At 39.7% G+C, this 21,897-nt stretch overlaps 1 protein-coding gene across 2 annotated transcripts in view; it reads right to left on the reverse strand.

Moving 5' to 3' along the window:
* Nucleotides 1-11,630, reverse strand: part of inpp4b (inositol polyphosphate-4-phosphatase type II B) — a 180,557-nt gene extending 168,927 nt beyond the window's left edge. The window contains exon 1 of one of the 2 annotated variants that reach the window (XM_059342057.1): nt 11,265-11,626. In XM_059342057.1, coding sequence (XP_059198040.1) covers nt 11,265-11,349 — 85 coding nt within the window. In that variant the 5' untranslated portion in view covers nt 11,350-11,626. Of the gene's footprint in view, nt 1-11,264 lie in introns of both variants that reach the window. The other variant, XM_059342047.1, reaches the window with a different exon arrangement.
* Nucleotides 11,631-21,897: the final 10,267 nt, after the last annotated feature.

Raw genomic sequence — 21,897 nt, forward strand, 5'->3', positions numbered from 1 at the left:
TTTATTACTTTCTTCAAAGTCAGAAGTTTACATACACTAACATTATTATGCCTTTAAACAATTTGGGAAAGCCCAGATGATGCTGTCATGTCTTTGGAAGCTTCTGATAGGTTCATTGACAACATTTGAGTTAATTCGAGACACACCTGTGGATGTATTTTAAGGCACACCTGAAACACACTGCTTCTTTGTGTAACATCATGGGAAAGTCAAAAGAAATCAACCAAGATATCAGGAAGAGAATTGTGGACTTGCACAAGTCTGCTTCATCCTTGGGTGCAATTTCCAGATGTCTGAAGTTCCACATTCATCTGTTCAAATAATTATAGCCAAGTATGAACACCATGGGAATGTCCAGCCATCATAGCGCTCAGGAAGGAGACGGGCTCTGTGTCCCAGAGATGAACGTGCTTTGGTCCAAAATGTGCATATCAACCCAAGAACAAAAGCAAAAGACCTTGTGAAGAGTGTGTCATTATCCACAGTGAAACAATAACTGTACCGACATGGACTGAAAGCCATTACTCCAAAAGAAACATAAAAAAGCCAGATAACAGTTTGTAAATGCACACAGGGACAACGACCTTAATTTTTGGAGAAATGTCCTGGTCTGACAAAACTGTTATCTGGCTTTTTTATGTTTCTTTTGGAGTAATGGCTTCTTCCTGGCAGAGTGTCCTTTCAGGCCATGTCTCAGGACTCGTTTCACTGTTATATAGTGTATGTAAACTTCTGGTTTCAACTGTATATATACATATATATACATATATATAGACATACAAATATACATATATACATGTGTATATGTATATATGTATATATATATATATATATATATATATATATATACATAACAACAATCCTGTTCTGTTTTCCCTAAACATAATCACGTGGCTTTAATGCCTAAAGTTAAAAGTGCGGCGTGAACACAAAATTTTGTTTTGAAAAATCCACTGTGCACGTAACTAGTGGAAACTGACACCCCATCCAAAACTGACACAAAAGGGTGCCTCCTGTGTCAGCATCAGACGCCTGGGGCTGTGACAAAGCATCAGTATCTGATGAGTTGGGACTGGGAATGTGTTGGGCAGTGATAGGAGCAGGGACCGCAGCAGCCTAAACACACTGCCCCCACTTAAATGAATGGGAGGACTGGCGTTTTTTGCCACAGTGCCTGATTGGGTGTGAATGCAGCCTCAGGGGTTGGAATCTGATTCATTTTCTCCAATGTGGCACTACTGTGGAGACAGCAAACTGTCTCAAAAGATTTGTTTTTGCGCTCATTAAAATAGTTTCGAACATGCTGGGAGCATGACAGGATCCCAAAATGCCACAGTGATAGATGTAACTGTTCATTTTGGATTATGCAAACACATTGCATTCTTTGTGAGTGTCAGAACAAGAGAACCTAGGTTTCCATTGTCCTTGAGGGCTTATGCCATCATGATGAGTAGAGGACTGTCTGCTTGTATCATCTGTCACCAAAGCCGTCTCTAATTCATCACTCTCCCAGTCCGACACACAACCATTCAAATACCAAACAGATGAAACACCTGCATGATGGTGCAACACTTAGACAAGCCCTAAACCACTTAACCGCTTTCCTCTTCCTGGGGTGCTTGGACACAATTGGCCTCTTTAAGGCTCATCAACCTCACTAATGGGCCATGGATACTCGATGCTTACTGATGTATGGGAGCCTCACAACTTTAGGTAATACTCATTTTATATAATGAGGATCATTCGCTAAAAATGATTTACTTGTGTTTTTTAATTACTGCACTCACCACTCTTTTTTTGGCCAGTTTATTTGTAAAGCCTTTCATCAAACTCCAAGGTCTTTGCAGAGAACACATTTACTTGCATCTTACAAAACAACAAAATGATGCAATATTAAGGTAAGACATGATTTCATGTTGGAAAGACATAAAACCTGTCTATCCTAAGATAACACCAGCAACCACTGACCCTCTGTGAACAGAACACCTGCCAAGAAAACATTGAGGGGAACTTGTAGGTGGGCAAATAAAATAGTCAAATCATCTGTATAATCAGCAGGTGTTAAATGGTTGTCCTCCTGGGATCCTCCAATGACAAAGACAGGAAGATTTTTGCACTCTAAGAAAATAAAGTTTCATATCCATAGGAGTTTTTGACTGAACCACAGGTATGCTAATAGATAAGACCTAGAAAATATATGCTTGTGACTGACAATGCCTATGGGTAATGTCACAGTATCGGGGAAAGTTAGTTTCCCTCAACTGTCAGTGAAAGTTCAAAGGTGTTTCCGTACAACATTACAGATTTACTGCACGTCTCCATGCTGTTGTTTCCATCTGGGGAGGATAAATGTGGAGCTGTTCAAGATCACAGCAATGTGGTGGAATATGTTTCGAGTTACGCAGAACACTGAAATGCAGAAGTTGAAATTGGCCTTGAGTTTAGCAAACCAAGTTGTTTTTTAATTATTAAAAATCCCTTTAGGATAATAAATGGCTTTTATCTGTGCTTCTTCCTGCTTCTACACAGTAACTGGCTGATTTTACTTTTACGTGTCATTTCAATAATAATTGTATTGCTTCCATCTCATAAATCTGAAAGCCCCTCCTCTCTCTGTTCCAGCTAAAGGGCCTTCATTTACTAAACACCATGATGCCAATTCCAATGACGAACTGTCTATATCCAGAGAAGCCTTGTTTCAACAGCTTTTTATAAATATCCTCATTCCCATATTTGATAACAGAAACTTCAAATTTTGACATAAGTTAGTTTTGTAATGATTGATATACAACTAGATTTACCGCCTTGCAGGCGTATGCCTCTGCCAGCCAGCCAGGATGAAGTTGAGACTTATGTAGCCATGACAGAAGACAATCCTTTAAATTTCAAATTGTGAAGAATTGGATGCTTTTTGGAACTTAATAAAATCATTTAACTGATTAAAAACAAGCTTCTCTTAAATTTTGCTTAAACATGGCAAGTTTCACACTGGTCTGTAATTACTAATAACTGAGGAATCTAGATTGTTTCTCTTCAGCAGAGGCTTGACTAAAAACCTTACCAAGCATTTCAGCATCAACCAGAACAAATTTCTCCAATGTTTCCTCATATAAAAGCAAAGGATCTTGGGAGTTTTTATTCGAAGACTGGAACTGACCTAGATCCAACCTAATCGTATCTATTTTGTTTGTGAAGTGGACTGCAAATTCTTCACAACTGATGTTTGTAGACAAGGTGCTCAGCTTCATAAAAACAGGATTGGTTAAACGTTCAATGGTTGAAAAAAGGAATTTGGGGTTATTGTAGTTGTCGGATATCAATTTTGAAAAGTGTGCTCGTCTTGTGTGTTTCATTTCCCTGTTATAGATTGACAATTGTTCACGTAATATTTCATAGTTTATCATAAGTTTGTTCTTTCTCCAATTTCTTTCTGCTTTGCGGCAGTTTCTCTTTAGTTGTTTAATTCTCTCATTGTTCCATGGAGGTATTGGTTTGGAGTTTACCTTTCTTAATCTTAGGGGAGCCACCTTGTCAATTGCAAGCCTTAGTTTACTGTTAAAACTTTCTACAATAAAATCACAAGATGAAGGTAAAATATCTGGAGTGGTTTTGCTTAAAACATCAATAAAATTTGCAGCCACTTCAGAGTTAAGATGGCACTTCCTCACAGTTTGCTCTGAAAAGTCCTGCTGAATAAAACCAGTGACAGTAAAAAAGACATAGAAATGGTCAGATATCCCGACATCGACAACAGAGGTCACACTTGCAGAAAGTCCATATGTTATGACAAGATCTAAAGTGTGAGCTCTGTTGTGAGTTGGCTGGTTAATGTATTGGTTAAAATTCATACAATGCAGCATGTTCATAAATTGAAACGTAAAAGAGCAACGTTTGGGTGGCCTGTAAACTGTCATGCATAATATCTGAGGGCAGAAAGATGGAATGATATTCAAAAGTTGTGTCGTCACCAAATGATATGTCTTAATGAGATAATGATTGTGGCAAAATAGACGCTGTACCAGCACCTCTTCTGTTTTTCCTGTATGAATATGTGAAATTGTAGCTGGGTGGAGATGCTTCAATCAATGTTGCTGGTCCATTGGTGCTAAGCCATGTCTCAGTCAAAAACATACAGGTCATTAATTAAAAACGTCTTGTTCTGAAGAGATCTAACATTTAAAAGTGCCATGTTCAAAGACACCGGTGGAGTGGATGTAGGTGACGGGGTAGTGGATGAAGGTTTATGTGTGTGCAGAGATATGAGATTGTGAGAGTTTACACCATGAGTGGGTTAATGATTTTGCCTGGCAGTGATTATGAGCGGGATCGATGTGTAGGGGGAGCTAGTCGTGGAGAGTGTACCTGATTCAAGAGGGGTCACTCAGTCTCGTGAGGAAGTGTATCAACAATACAGTATCATTAAAACATTGTGATGTCACAGTGAAATTACCTTCGACCTTGGATACAAAATTGCATCACTTCGTGGTTTCATTCTACTAGGAATTTTATTTAAATTTTGTCATGATAAAAAAAATGAATTCTTGAGGTCCCAGTGACCTTGACCCTTTGACCTTCAAAATTATGTTAATCAGTGAGCCATGTGGACATTTGTGCAAACTTTGAAGAAGTTCCCTCCAGATGTTCCAGAGATACAAGGTCACGTATTGTTCACATAAGTTCAAGTGTATGTTCTAGTGGATATTTGTGCCACACTACATAATGCCTCCGTCCCTGGATGTCACTGGCATAGAGGTGTAAAAATGATAAGTTAAGAGAGATGGTGTGTTAAAAATCTCACCAACTCTAAAGCTTCCATTTCCCCCCTACAGTACCAAAGAGTAGTTTCAAATTCTGACCACACTAATATGATTACCAACACAGTATACAGCTTGAATTCTTTTACATGTGCTCTTTAAAATGTTTCATTTAAATCCATTCAAAACAAACTGACATAAGGATTGCTAATTATTAACAAGCATTCTCTTGCGTCCTCTTGACAGTCACTTGCCTACTGAGGCTGAGAAAGCCCAATTCATGGCAACTTGTAGTGCATATCTAAATTCAGTGAATTTGTTAGCAAAACTGAAAATAAAAGCTCTATTTGCCATTGTTTCCTCAAGTGTCAGTGAATTTAGCTCGTCTGTTGCTGTCAGGATAGGCTACATTTGAATAAACAGGCTTATGCAAACTTAGAGCAATATCTGTTATGCATACAACTACAGTAGCCATCTAATTAATCAAGTGCACAGAGAGTTTAAGTATGTGGGCAAGTTCACACAAACACACACACAAACTGGGCAATTATGTATGTAAATACACTTTCTGTGTTGCCATCTCATTTTCACATTACTCTCATCATCATCCCATTCCTCAGGGGTCATGTCTCCTCATGTTGTCACCACTAAGGCTTTCTGATGAAACTTTAATAAGCCTGGATGACATGTTGTGTAGTGGCAACAGAGAGCCCTTTAGCTAGGTGGGCTGAGACGTTGCCAGCTGTTGGGTCTCGTCTCTGGAGCCATCATAAGGGACTGTCACTTGAACAGCCCAGCTACTTTAGAGGACTCCATCTGTGCTAGACACCAACTTATCTACAGTGGTAGAAAGCAGTGGTAAAATATCTGCCACTGCAGGACTAATTGAATACAGATAAGAAGTAAAGCTGAGTCTGGGTCTGATATGGTTAGGGGGAAACTGATCATGAGACATACACACATGGTGAAGCAACGAGATATGCTTGATAGTGAAGCAGGCAGAGGATTGGAGTTAAAAGATGTCTGAATTTCAGAGCACAGCTTGCGAGTGTGTCAAGTATTTATAGAAAGATCACACCAGATGCTTTTATTATAAGGCATGCAACACAGGTTGTGTTGAATCTTTTTAAAAACGAATACATGACATGAAATAGTGGAGCTCTGGAAACTGTTGTTCACTCAATATATCAGCACTTATTAAAATCATAGACAAATTATGCTCACACAACCTGCGGACAGAACACCTGTTATGTACTCTGTGACACCATTCTTGTCTTTGAGCAATGAACACACCACATGTCATTAACCTCTTAGTGAGAATCAGGCTGACCAATATAAATACACAAAGTCTAATTACAATAATTATCCATCACACAGGGAAAGGTCAACCACCTGTACTGTCTGTCTCAATTGCATCTCCTTTAGCACGTGAAGCTCACAGGTGATCCGGCGCCAATATGTGAAGAAAAGTGGAACAGGTGTGGTATTTAAAATCGATATCCGCTGGCATTATGAATATGGTAATAAGCACAGCAAGGCGGCAGGCAGGCAGGCAGGCAGGCAAGCAGGCAGGCGGCACATGCAGATGTAACTCCCAGAGGGGCCCAAAGCAAATGAGGTGTGCCCGCCCGCTATAATGCAGTTTCATCTGGCTCTAGAAATAACAGCACAGCCCCACTGTACCTCCAATCTATCACCCCCCTGTCTGCGGGTGGTATCAGTGGGGAAAAAGGCACGCTGAAGGCAGAAGAGAGGGTAATCTATTAGGATGTGAACAGACTAGGTGATTTTTCTGGAATGACAAAGTTAATTAATGTACAGGGACTTAAATTGTCCGTCTTGCAGATGATCATTTAACCCTCTTCCCTTCTCATTGCCCTGTTTCCTCACCCACTGCATCGTGTGATAACCACTCACTGGCTTCTAGAAGATACTCTGCAAGGAGGAATAAAAGTAGGAACTGTGGGGGAGTGTGCACAGATTTCACATGGGATTGCTCCTTATTCCTGACTCCACAAAAAATAATTGTGGAAAAGCTCCAAAATACTGCCTGTCGCTGCTCCGATCCCCATCATGTGCTTCCAGCTCAACTAAGAAAATCAAGCAATCTCCAAAAGGAGCTTTGATAAACCCCCTTGCAGTGGGTACAGCACACATTCTTAATCACTCCTGCTTATCATCTTCATGAATAGATATTACATGTAAGAGCCTGTGCCTAAGAACAAATCCTGTTTATATTTTGAATATGATTTACTTTGGATTTTGAGATGATATTAATAATTCACTTATGTGGCTAGCTCACCATGGGATCTTATATTTCGGAGATAGAACTGGCCGTCTCTCAATAAACCGTTCCACCACAAACACCACAGGCTTGGGCTGGATCACAGTATTATGGTTTTACCAGAGTATTTAGGAAGAAAGCCTAGAGGGACTAGAAAAAAAGTAAAATAACTCTACGCTTGTTTGGCAGCATTTTGGGTTTAATCCTACTGATACAGGTGAGCCAGCCAACACAGAACAAGCTGTTTTGGGGCGATTTTTTGTCACTTTATTTAGCTAATTTAGTGGTTTGCCTCCGAAGAACGAGGGAGCCTCTACAGCGCTATTTAGCTAATCAGCTGGCATCCCCAATGCAGCAGGGGGACACAGCTGGTAAAAACACTATGTACAGGTAGCATATTTTCACGTCACACTTTGGGAAAAATTAATTTTGACCAAGCAAAAGTCGTGTTTTTTGTAACAGTTGAACGATAAACCAAGACAGGTTTGGATGAGTCAGCAATGCAATTCAACAAGTCTTAGTTTGGTGGAAGAGCCAAACTTGAATTTAGAAGGTGTACGGTTGCATTTTTCTTTTTCATAAGGAAAATAGGTGTAACAATATTTCCTTCCATGACAAGAGCTTTGGGAACGTAGCAAACTCAAACTTCAAACTGACACTACAGCTGTGTTGGGGAGGGGTTTAAACACAAATAAAAAGGTTAAAATAAAGAGGTCATCTGTGATCTTAATCCCATGCAAATCTGCCATGCCCATAATTGGACAAGTAAAAATTCCAATGCAAATTGCCCGCTTTATTTCACCAAACACCGGTCATCTGATAATATTAGTCCTGTGTGAAACAGCATCTCGGTTATTCAGCTTGGAAGAGTTGACAAATTTTTGTCATAGTGCTGAGGTTTTTCTTATTTTGTCCAATATTCATATTATTTTCGGGCTGAAGGACATTTTTTCAACAAACCCAGCGACTTGAGCAGGCTGGTTAACCACTAGAAGCTGCCTGCCAGCCTCAAGCTGCTCAGAATTATTTATACACTAGATATAAGTTTCCATACCACAAAGTCATTGATAGATGATAAAATACTTTGACAGTTGTACAGGGCACAACAATAGGGACTGCTCCCGATTGCATAAGGCAAAAATGCTGCATTGGGCTGGTAAAGCTAGCAACTCACCGGCCCAATTAGGCAAGAGGTAGAATTAAACACGTTGTTTTTTTTATCCAGAGCTGATGTTGGGACAGGACGGGGGTGGATTTCTAAATCACAATGTCTCCGGTAATATGTGAATAGGGGAACCTGGTCTCACAGGAATCCGTGAAATAGCCACGGATTCGCTTAACTAAAAATCCGTGGAATAGCCACGGAATAACTCAAATTTCCGTGAAACTGACACGGATTTCGCTACAATGCAAGTTAATGACAGTCATATCCCGTGGCTATTCCATGGATATTTTTTCCTATTGGTTTGTTCCAAGTCATGTGACTTTCAAGGTCCCGGCAGTCAGAACAAAAAACATGGCGGACAGTTCTCTCATTTTTAGTGAAAAAAAATCAATATTTTGACTTAGTTTCTGCATAAAAATGGATTTAGATCACATTTTTAGCGAGATATATATGTTTTATTTTCTAAATATTCACTCAGTGAATGTACATAATCACTTTGTATGTTGGAATAGCCACGGGATATGACTGTCATTAACTTGCATTGTAGCGAAATCCGTGTCAGTTTCACGGAAATTTGAGTGTTTCCGTGGATATTCCATGGATTTTGAGTTAAGCGAATCCGTGGCTATTTCACGGATTTCTGTGAGACCATGTTGGAATAGGGCTATATACGGTTAACCTCAGTGAAATATCAGGAAGGTATGATGGTATGAAAAAGATAACACCAGCAAAGCCTAATTACCCACCAATCTTTCTTTCTTTTCTTTCCCCCCTTGTCTTTACCATCTGCTCTCCTTCTCTCTCTTCTTTCTTCTCTGTTCTGTAGTTTGAATTACCTAAACAACACCTGCACATCCTTTCTGATGATTCAGTCATCACCCAGGCTAACATACCGCTAACACGATTGATGTTTGCACAAACAGGCATCCTATTAGGACAAGTGGTGCTGAATGGGAGAGTGAGTTATCGTCACATTACTGCCCTGGGAGATTGAGAGGGGACAGATGGTTTTGTTGCCAGCGTTTAATGAAGTGTTGTGAATCAGTTGGGTGTGCTGTGGAGGTCTTGACTGTCGCGTCGATGGGAGATGGAGTGTGGAGGGTTAACAAGGCCACGGAGCGGGACATTTTGCTCCACAATAGTTTAGTGATGTCAAGCATTGGGCAATGAAATCTCCATAAATTGCATTGCAGCTTTCAGTGAAAAGTCACATGGTCAAATGCTAATTCTGTTAATAGTTGAAATAATATAATTTTACCTTTTGTGGTGGGGAGTTTGTAAAATGCCAATTCAATCCCGCCTAATAAGTACTGAGCAGCACCCACTTTTCTCTTCTGTCAAGAAGGAGGAGATAAACTATTTCACCTTGCGACTGATAATGCAGGGTTGTCAACTTGTCTTTCGTGCCAAACATGGTAATTATGTGCTTTGCTCTTCCCTTTTGTCTCCCAAGATGCTTGGGGAAAACAAAACAGAGGTACAGTGAGGTGTTTGTCATTACTGTTATACTCCCACACCTGTCAGATGTCATTTTCAAACTGTGACTGTGTGATTTTATAGTAGCGCTTATCAAGGGTTCGCGATCAGGTCATAACTGTTAGAGTATGAGCATGTGTGTCGCTCAACACGCTTGAATCTGTTCAAGTGTGTATTTATGTAAGGATGTACTGATGTGTACATATTTATTTCCTTGTGTGTGTGCGTGTTTACATGTGTGTAATTCTGCTTGTAATCTGGTTCAGTGTGTATCTGTGTGGTTCGAGGCAAAGGAGACAAGGCATCATGAATTGCGCTTTCATTCCTCTTTGTACGCCTCCATTTACTTATCCCCATGGGGAAGATGATGGTGTTGAGCTTGCATGCCAATGCAAATGCTTAGCGGCGCTGCATGCAGTGTCTGTCCTTTTGGTGTGCAAAGGTATTAAACTTGGAGAGCAGGCTTTGTGGCATCACTGATATGGCTAATCTCTTTAGCATTCTCCTGTTGTGATGGGCACTGAGACATCTAGTTTGCCTCTGCCAGTGCTCATTAGTGACAACACATTCAGACTGTATGGAATATGACTGCAGTGAGAAGGCAAAGCACATACACACACACACACACACATGTACACACACACACACAGACAGACACATGCTTGCACCCACAAGCAGACACACGTATGTTCAAACAGACATGAGAATTTGTAGACATGTCAACAAACGGTGTTTTTCTAACTTCAAACTCTGCAGAGCCACAATACAACGTTGCCCCAAAATTAGCCAAGGCAGGCTTCTCTGACATAATCGATCACATTCTGAGACAAACAATTTGTGATTTTAATTCAACCACCAAGCAAGAGCCTAACACTTAATTGGAAACCTGTCTTGAGGCTGCCACCAAGTTTTAAAATGAATTCTGTGGAATAATTTGTAGATGCACTTGACTATTAAGTTATCAACATGACATGGCTCTAAATAATCAGAAGTACTCAACTGGCTGGAGTGCAGGCTCATTTTGATTTTCAAATCATTTTTGGGAATCACCTGGAAGCACTTAATGTTAATGGCATGTATAATTAATGTTCTTTTGTCATAATTGCAACAATGTGACCCTAAGGCACGAGTCCTCCAAAACAATGATGCTCCACTGTATCCAGCCATTCACTGATTATTGATCATCGTGCATTTAAAACAGTTTCCCTCTTTTACTTTCACTGGTACCACCACCCTTCTCTCTCTCTCTCTCTCTCTCTCTCTCTCTCTGTGTGCCTCTCTCTGTGTCTCTCTCTCTCTCTCTCTCTCTCTCTCTCTCTCTCTCTCTCTCTCTCTCTCTCTCTCTCCCTCTCTCTCTCTCCCTCTCTGTATATGTGTTTGACTGAGAGAACCACTGCAAACACAAACAGAGGGAAATTATGCAAAAACTAGGCATCACTGGGAAACACATTTATATAGAAACAGTAGGACACTGCACAGCAGACAGAATCATTTCTAATAAGAGACAAGGTGTTTGAGAGTTTTCCAGTGTGAGGAAGGACAGAGCTAGAGGAGACAGACAGACAACACAGTGCAGTCAGCTCACCGGCAGCGGTCAGTCCTTCAGGGTTGGCACTCAGCTCCTTCATGTCAACCATGCAGTGTCCCAGTTGTTGGGTGCCGTCCTCCATCTGTCCAGCTTGCCCCTCAGTTCTCCCTCCTCCACCTCCTCTCCCACCTCCTCCACGAAACACCACAGTCCAGTCCAGGTCCCCGGCTCACACGCAGCCTGCCAAGCGGAAAAGCTGTCACAAAGATAGCAATCCGCTCGCCTCGCTTTCTTGCTGCCTCACAGCGCGCTCTCTGGCAGCATTAAAGATGCCTTTTGGAAACTAATACGGAAGAGAGGGACCAGCGAGGGACCTGGAGCAGCCGCGGGAGGGAGAGAGGGAGGCAGAGAGAGAGAGAGAGAGAGAGAGAGAGAGAAAGCAGGAGAGAGAGGGGAAGGGAGGAGTGATGAGGGAGTAAGACTCAGAATGAAAGAGAAAGCAGGACAGAATTGATGTTATGTGCGATACACAGCTCTATCCATCAATCTTTGGGCTGTCAGTAGGGCACCTCGACCAGACTGCACAGCGCAACACAGCCAGAAAGACACAACTCTGCCTGTCCCTCTGTCCTTTTCTCTCCTCACTGCGCAGCCAATGCTGCATCCAGACATGGCAGCAGGGGTCCCTATGATTTCTGACATCCGTCTCCCTCCCCCTCTCCAGCCTCCTCTCGCCACTCCACCGCCCCTTCTTTTCCTTTTCTAGCAGAAAAACAATTAACAAGCAACTGACTACAGAGCTCCATACAGTGAAACCAGCCTCATGCAGCATGTGATTTTGGAAGTTACATATGGTCGACATGGAGCGGAGGGAAAGAGGAGAAGAGACGAGAAATAATTCACAGTACGCGTGACAGTTTTTAGTGCAGTGTAATGTAATTGCAGAGCATTATTTAAAATGGCAAGTTCCCTTCAGGATTAAATCAACAGGTTCAACAGAGAAAGTGACAGAGATGATAGATTTTTTTTGTGTTTGTTGAAAAAGTGTATCTGCAGCTCAGTACACAGCTGAGGAAAATTATTGAGGAAAAAAAGGCAACAAAAGAATTTAATTAAATCTGCAATTATTTGTAATGAAGAACAGAATAATGCGGCGCTCTTCCTCTCTTCCTGTGTCTTTATTTGTTTCCATCGCCGCCTCTCCACCCACTCATACTGTGAAGGTTATTGTTAGTTATTTGGCCACCAAGGCCATGATGCTACAGTAAGACCGTATCTAAAATCAATGTTAATTTATACCCCGCTGAATGGAGACGGTGTTGTGGTCTGAACTAAAGCTCAATAAAGACACAGAGGGCAGCAGCCTCAAACTCCTAAAGGAGGTAAACACCTAGAAAATGCATTATGGATCACGCAGCATCAACCTGAACTTTAAACACTGAAATATCTGACTTTTTATTACTCATTATTATATTATTAACGTATTAACAAAAGGTGATGACTTTTGGCTTTTAATCTGTTAAAAACAAAAGGTTAAAAGCATACATTTCCATTCTGCTGTCATATCTGCAGTGGTAATCTTTTGATGAGTTCCCTGTGTATATGAGCAATAAAGTAACTTGAATAGCTGTGACTCATCAACTTATCGGCATGAGCCATGCGAGAATACAAACATTTAATTTCCAAGGAGAGGAATTTTTGAAAGGATTTTCTACGTTGTAAAAAAAAATGTTCTTTCCATTTTAATTGTTTAGTATGTCAATAATAATAAACCAACATTTGTTAGTTTTATTTTCTACATTTTGGGCAGCTGCTGGTCTCCAAAAACCAAGAAAAATTGGCACGGACCTGAAAACCGCATACCGATAGTAGTACAAAGTACAAAGAACCCTTCAAAAATACAGACGCCACCAGAGGTCAGTCTCTACTGGTGGAACACAAAGAGTGTCGGGGAAACGTTACAAGACTCGTAAAAAAGTGAATTCCACTGCCCCCCGTTAGTCCTAATGATAAATGTGAGGCCAGCCAGAGAGGACAAAGCATTTTTGGGGCATTTTTTGTAATTTTATTTTGCAAACTTAATGGTCTACCTTCGAAAATGAGAGGAAGCAGCAGCTCAGGCAGCCAGCACAGCAGAGAGAGACAGCGGGGGAAAACAGCGTGTCGATGCAGCATATTTTCACATCATACTCTGTGAATTAAGGGTTTATTTTGACCAAACCAGAGTTGGTGATTGTTGGAACAGTAGAAAGACTAACCAGGATGGGTTTGTCAGTTTTATTTTCTTTCTTTGAAGTTTCAATGAAGTTGCATTAACAACGCAATTAAGCTAGTTGTTAGTTCGGCTTTCGGGGTGTTCAATGCATATCCGAGTAAAATGTCAGGAGGCTATGATGCTATAAAAAAACTGCCCAATCTTACAACATGGTATTTAGTGAACCAAAGGGGTGTTAAGTCTTTGCAGGCAAAGTAAATGTTGTCATGTATAATTACTTGTATGTTGTCTTGTGTCTGGCCTATGATACACTGTAATAAATTATTCTGTAGTCATTTAATTTTACTTAATATATTTGATAAAATGTATAAAATGTAAATACGTCCTTGATTTTGAGGCAGTTGTTTAAGTAACTTTAATATAAAAATGTTTGCGATAGAATCTACTTATTTTGATCACATTAAATATAATCTTTATGTGTCTGTAATTCTAAATCAGGAGAATTTTGAATGAATCCAACACAATAGAATTAGTCCGTTTTTAATCGACAGGCACTTCCTGTTAAGTTGTTAAGAGTTTTTATTAACTCAACTTGTAACGTAATTAGATTGAATTAATAATAATTTAAACTTTCACTCAATGTAAAATAAAGATGAAAAATTGCCCAAAATAGAACTTTTAAAAAAAGAAAAGGGGTTGTGGAAAATAGATGAATTAATGAATAATTTGTATGCATCATAAACAATTATTACTGACTGCATTGACAAAAGCATCAACAAAAAAGTATTTAAAATATCTATGAAATTTTGCGTACTTAATGATTAAACAGAATGCAAAACCTTTAATAGAGTAGTTGTTGTTCAATGGTACCAAGCCTGCCAGCTGATATTATTTATGTGGGTTTTATTAGGTTATTTAATTTGATATAAACCAACAAGTAAAGCTTTGTTCACCTGTTTACAAATTGAAGTTGTTTTTTCTTTCTTTGATATGTTTTAGACTGTCAGAAACCTCAAACAATATAATCAGCCTTTAAAAAGCAGTACTGGTCAAGCCCTAGATGCAAACCACATGGGGCAAAGAGCCACGTTGAGCTCCTGTGCTTTCTTGAGACGGCTGGTCCGGATTGGGGTTGGTGCCAAAAACCTAAATGAAGATAAATTGGTCCCTGCAGGAGCAATAAGACAGAAGATGAATCCACTTTGCACGAGGAGGTTTCTTCCTCACTTTCTACTACTCTCCCCATCCTTATCCCTTCATCCCTCTAGTGCCACATTCTCCTTGTTTTCCACCCCCTTCACTCCCTAAAACCATCAAGATGAATGTTGTCTTCTTCTGTTTTAATGAAAATGTGGCGGCACACACGAACACAGGAACACAATTGTGCGCGACACACACACACACATGCACACAATCTCTCTCTCTCTCTCACACACACACACACACACACACACACACCACAAGTGCAGCAGAGAGGCAAGCAGGTCTAAGGAGTGATCCATTAACATTCTAATACGTTTCTTTTAAAGGCGACATGTGTTGTCTTATTAAAGCCTGACTGATAGAGGGGGCTGGAGAAAATCAATAGACAATGCACTACAGATGGAGAATAGTACAAGTACACTGAGAGGAAAATAAACATGCCCTTTTTAGCTATTCGGCCTCAAAGCCTGCAGAATAGATCCTCACATTTACCCATTCCAATAGCACTTGAGGCCCATTAGAATTTGTGATACACTACTTCACAGTATTAACTGAAGAGAGCCAATAGCTTGATTCATGGTTCAGTCTGGGGTGCATCTTGCCATCGCCAGCCGAATGGAAGTAAAAGCCGCAGCAAGAGACATCCCATGGTGTAAATACACACCGTGGCCAAAGATGAGCAGGGCAGAAAATTTGCTCGTTTCACTCTGTGGCCTCACTCAAAGCAATGTCTTAAAACCCTGCACATGAAATTATACATATATTGATTTACAAGTGCACTACAACACGGACTAGCAAGCTTGTTTTGTTGTATATTTAACATCCGTTGTGCATTCATGTTTTATTCGCAGTTACAAAAAACAGTGTGCTGTATGTGGCAACCACGAGAACAATAACGATCAACAGCATCAAAGTTTTCACCTTCTAGACAGCTTCCCCTGCTGGGTGCCCTTTCTTTGATTTTAACTTGTTTGTGCCATAAATTTCTGAAACGTCAAGGAAAGAAGCCACTGCACACTTCGGGTGACAGCACAAGCAACAAAACAATGAGAATGTGGTGTGTAAAAACTGTAGACTGAAAAAATCTAAGATTTCAATGATTATAATGTTTAGTAGAGATTTTGGTTTTAATGTGGATACAAATCATTGAATAAAACCAGCAGTGTCAACAAACAGTGTAATGGAGTGCTTCGAGTTGTTTCTACTGGTGAATGGCTGCTAAATAATGAAACAATCCTGCTCTTGCTGATATATTGCACACACATATTATAACACACACATTTAACTGAAGATATAGCCTGTTCAGTAACGATTTTAACCCATTTTAAATAGACTGCAAACGTGAGAGTAACTTGGAGTTCAATGTGTTGCTCTATGGACAGGGGAAGCCGGGGATAGAACCACTAAATATGCAACTACACTGTAATAAATTATTCTGTAGTCATTTCATTTTACTTAATATATTTGATAAAATGTATTAAATATAAATGCGTCCTTTATTTTGAGGCAGTTGTTTAAGTAACTTTAATATAAAAATGTTTGAGATAGAATCTACTTATTTTGATCACATTAAATATAATCTTTATGTGGATGTAATTCTAAATCAAGAGAATTTTGAATGAATCCAACAAAATAGAATTAGTCCGTTTTTAATTGACAGACACTTCCTGTTAAGTTGTTATTAACTTAACTTGTAACGTAGTTGTAAAATACTTGTAAAATAGCTCATATCTAGCCATTTTCAATGGTTTCCTTGATAATAACAAAAATTATTATAAAGAAAACCATGGAAAATGGCTAGATATCTGCTCTTAAATTGAACTCTTATGAGCTATTTTTCGTGCCTACTGGGGGAATCCTGGTTATGGTGAATGGTCAGTGTCCGCAAACTGACTCCTATTTGCACCTACGCATTGTGAATGGGAAATGAGTTACTTGGTGACATGGGACATGAACCAAGCTAACCAAGGAAGGGCAGGGCAAGTAGGTCGTGTACAGTGGGGATGCACAGTTAGTTGCTTTTCCACTGCTTCCTAATATAGTTGCATGACATTATGGAGATGCATGCAGGTGTGAAGATAATGTTGTTGGTATTCTACCAGTTACAAAATAAGCTCATAGGTAGTGAATGACACGAATGCGCTTTGGGATTCAGTTTTTTTTTATGCTATGCTAACAGAGTTAGACTATAGAATATTTGGTTCGTACAGATCGGTGATGCTGTTTTGGCCTTTGGCTGTTTTTGGATCAGTAGGGGAAAAAGTAGGTTAACTCTTAATAGGGCACTCGTTGAAATACTTGCAAATTCCACATTTCAACCCTAGAGAATATTGGAGAATATTACATACTGTCAGAATGTGTAAAAAAAAACATACAGAAGGGGGGAGGGGGTAATATTTTGAGAAAAAAGTTTACGAGATTAAATTGGCAAATCTACGAGAAAAAAATGTGCAAATTTATGGGATTTAAAGTGGTGAAACTGTGAGAAAAAAGTTCCTTTTTTTCTCGCAAATCTGCGACTTTTTTTCGCACTGATTTGCCACTTTAACATAGTAAATTTGCAACTTTTTTATCGAAACCCATGTGGTTCTACAACCAAACAGAGAGACATGGGGACCCCATTTTAATATCCACTAAAGTTACCAAATATAGTTCTTCACCCGATAAAGGGTTAAGACCAAAAATACGGTATATATACATATATCGCAGTGTTTCTGGCCATGCATTATCTGTATTCTGCTGTGTCATCTGGTTCAACGGGACTAACAATCAATGTCTGTCAAGGTCCACATGAATCCTCTTCACATTAAAAATGAACTGACACCCACCTTCCCCCCTCCTCACCCCTTTCCTTTTCAATCCTTTTCCTTTCAGAGAATGTGGAGAGATGAGGTTATTGATTTCTCATCATGTGTTGTCATGTCGGGTTACAACATCCTCTTTTACTGCACCACTACTGACAACCCAGTTGTTGACTTCCAATGTCTTGTAAAAGGGATTTACTTGCTTGTTTGGGGAAGGAACTTTTTGTGTTGAGGGAGGTAGATCTGACAGGCTTCCTTTCAGCATCCCTCACACCAACCCGCTGACCAAAAAGAAAACATTTCTCTTGAAGCAAATGCACTTCAAGGTACTCAAAGTGTCTGCATTCTTATACGGATATGTATTGAGTATTTGTTCACATTTTTTCTAGTGTATCTTAAAGTAATACTCAAAGGCCCTTGAGGTACAGTACATGATAAGAGCTTTTGGTGGCTGTCATCATTTCTCCTGTGCATATTGACCATGAAGGCCTTGTGCACTTCCAGTGTAAGTGATGGGAAATAGATTCACAGCCATTATTCTGTACAAAAACTGCTTCCTAAAATTCCGCTGCAACTAGCATCAAGTTCTAGCAGTCTGAGTTGACTTAATCAAGTACGTACATGCCAAAGACTTGTTTTTTAGCACCAAATTCTCTCTTTGTGTCTCTTCAGACATTGTTCCTTGCTGAGCCGCAGCAAAGAGAAAACAAAGAGAAGCTTTTCTCAACAGGGGGAATAAATACAGCAACCAATAGCTCTTTCATTGTACTGAACATGCAGACATGCCAGTGTTGCTCTTATGGATCTGATGCTTATGTTGCTGCCATCTTTTGTCTCTCCAGTGTAGAAGAAGCTTCAGTGGACGATAAAGTCACATGCTTCATGTATGCAAGGATTTATGCTCAAACGTCTGATTCTGTGGCACTTTGATGTTTTAATTTTCATGAAGATCTGTGCCGTTTGCCAAACTCTTACACTACATAAGCTAGAGAATATAAATCAGCGAGATGAAAAGTTGTTTGCCACTACTTTTTTCAAACAGCAGATGGCACTATCAATTTTTTATTTCACTTGTTCGAAGTATGACGTCACTCACTGTAGCTAAACATGGTGGTTTCACATGAAGGTTTCAGAACTGAGGATGCATCATTTTCAAATGAATGAATGAACCCTTTATTGTCATTGCACAGAGTAACAAGTACAAGTACAACGAAATTGAGCCATCAACCCGTCCAGAATTGGAGTTGTGGTAACATTTTGGCTTCATTATTACTGGAGCAGAGCGGAGAGCCATTTTTGAGCCATGCTGCGTCTAGTGGCATTGTCATCCGCAACATGCCGCCTGTTACGGCCCTAGCCGTATAGTTTGTTGTTGTGCGTGTGTCTGGGTGAGTCTGTGCGCATGCATGCGTGTGTGTGTTTGTTCCCTCCCCTCAGGCTGCTGGTGAAGGACGATTGGGTAACGCTTTATATTAAGGTCCTTGTAATAACCATTAATGAACAAGTAAGTTATTGTGTGTTTATAAGCTTATATAAGTGTTAATAATGGCATTACAAACACCCATGACCCACCCATTATGTCTTTGCCATGCCTTTATTAATCTTATTTTGTTTGCTTATTGATATTAAAATATACTTTATTGCTCATCTATTATAAGTTGACTATAAGTTAACTATGCTTTTTGCAACTACCGGATCTAAAGCGAGAACAATGACCTTATACTACTTGTTAATACTACCCTACCCTACTTGTTAATTAATGGTTATTAAGGACCTTATTATAAAGCGTTACCGACGATTGGAGCTTCCGATGACCACGGGAGCCAATCAGATTCTGCAATAAGTTTGAAAAGACTGGCTGGAGCTGTCAGTCAAGGCGACTGGATTTGATGTGAACCGTCTACCAAACCTTTGTCTGTGCTCGGCTTCGTTGTATTGTATATTGTGATTATTTGTGGTTGTTCTTCTGACTCTGTGCAGCAGTTAAATTGACCCTATAAACTGTATTATTTTATTTTGTTAAACCTTTAGCCTGAAGGGTCCTTTGTTTGTAGATATATCTTGCTATTATTTTATTTCTTATTAAAAACACCTCTGTTTAATCCATTATATCTCTTTCATGTTACCTCCTTTTACCCCTTTAAGAGCCGGTGGACATAACACCGCTGATATGTCCAGTGTAATCAAAGGGCAAGATAAAAATCAGTTTATTATAAATGTACAGACATCACAGCTACTGCCTGAAAATGTTGATATGCTGATATTCCATAAAAATGTAAATTCCAAGCTAGCAACACAAGACAAGCCTTAACATGTCTGTTTAAAGATATTTTCCTTAGTTGTGTATTATTTATTTGATTGGTTTGGGATTTAATTAAAACATTAAATTTAGTTTTTTGTTAAACTTTTTTTTTCCTGTTTTACTCTTACAAAAAAGACATATACATTGCTTTGCATTATACATTACCTCAGAAATTGAAAAATAATTCTTTCATTCAATAAGAATAAGATAAGTATAAAATAAAATCCACTCAGTAGATTTTTGTATGAGAAAATTCATCATTTGCCCTCAGTCTAATTCTTCAATTGTGAGAAAAGGGTATTGTGTCAGTTTCCTGAATTGTTTTTTTCGTGAGTTGAGTTGAGTTTTGACTTTCATCCTTACATTCCTCGTCCAGACTATCACTGTGAAACTCTCTGGAGGAAAGGTTGTACAATGAAACTTTTTCTTTTCTTGCAATAGTCTCTGTGACAAAGAAGAAAGAGAAGGACTCCAGCTATGCTAGTAGTGGCTCTGACACAGTAGAAACTAAATGGCTTTGGGCACTCAATCTCCCCGGGAGGACCAGCAATGTTGAAAGTACAGGATAGATATGGATTAGCTGTTTCTACTATGTTTCTGAATTACTTTGCTGTCAGAGACACACACACCACTGTGCCAACATCCATGTATCAGTCTTACTGAAGCTGCAGGAGTTTTTTCATTACCTGAGGCTGATTCTCTGGATGTTTCTTTACTATCAGGATTGTTCCTCTATAAGTAACATTATGTCCACCAGGAAAGGTCAATACTGATCTAACCCCCAACTGTTACACAACTGTCTGTAAAATTCAGGTGTTCTGGGTGCTTGAATTCCCTATATTCTATCCTCCTATTGACTTATAAGACAACAAAAATGCAATCCATTAACACAGAAAGCCAACAAACAACTGTGAGTTGTGTTGCCTGATTCTCTAATATAACCAGCAAAGTAATGAAGCTCTAAATCACTTGTTGTGTGGGCAGATCCTCTTTAAGACAACGCTATTAGTGATGGGCTGAGATATCAACTGTGAGAAAATATTCAATTTTAACTTTAAATTTAATGGCTTTAGAGCCGAGACACTGGCGAGCCAAGCCAGGCCTAAATTGAACACAAACCACATGTGAGATGCATAATAATGCTTTTAAATGACTCCTCTTTGTTTCCCACTTCACAGGTCTATCTAAGGAGGCAATAACGCTGAGGACGGTTGGCAAGCTGTTGGTGTTAACAACAACATTGCCCTTTACTCTGCCAGCTTCAGACACAGAAATTAGAATGAATTTCAAAAGTGTGCTGTGTTTCAGTAATTACGTTAAATGCCTTGCTTATTGTTGAGCCTATTAATGGCTATGAGAGGACAGGTTGAGAATTACCAGCACTGCTGTCTACACTTTCACACTCTTCAGCCTCAAGTCTTGTTGCTGGACATGTGAAAATAAGTGCAAATTCGACCACATACGTGCAGGCTTCCTCACATTCATACATTCACACACAGCCTCTCAAACACTTGACCTCCATGTCAAATTTCTGCCTCCTCAGGGCAAAAACAGAAGCTTCCTATTAAAGGGTGAATAATGACTGATCTTTAAAGCTGCTGGTTGCGGCCTTTGACTATAAAAGATGGACAAATGGTAAATGGAGAGCACTTATATCACGGTTTTATCCAAATCGCTTTACACTACACACTACGCTCATTCACCCGTTAACACACACATTCATACTGGTGGCCGAGGCTACCAGGGCATTACATCACATTACATTACATTACATGTCATTTAGCAGACGCTTTTGTCCAAAGCGACTTACAATAAGTGCATTCAACCTGAAGGTACTAGACATAGACCACAGGAATCAAGTAAGTACATAACTTTAAGAGTCAATTGTCATCGCTAAAGGAGTGCTATATGTTAAAGAAGAAAAGAAGAGAAAAGAAGAAGAGCGTTTTTTTTTTATATATATAAATGTTAGGTGACCATGACTTAACCGAGGTATTGTTGGAAGAGATAGGTCTTGAGCCTGCGGCATAAGATGTCCAGGCTGTCTGAGGTCCTGATGTCGGTGGGGAGCTCGTTCCACCATTTGGGATCCAGGACAGAGAAAAGTCTGGAGGTGGTTTTGTGTCGAGTTGACCCATGCAGGGTGGGAGTCGCCAGCTGTTTGGC

Source organism: Centropristis striata, chromosome 1 (genome assembly GCF_030273125.1).
Source record: "Centropristis striata isolate RG_2023a ecotype Rhode Island chromosome 1, C.striata_1.0, whole genome shotgun sequence".
Taxonomy (NCBI): domain Eukaryota; kingdom Metazoa; phylum Chordata; class Actinopteri; order Perciformes; family Serranidae; genus Centropristis; species Centropristis striata.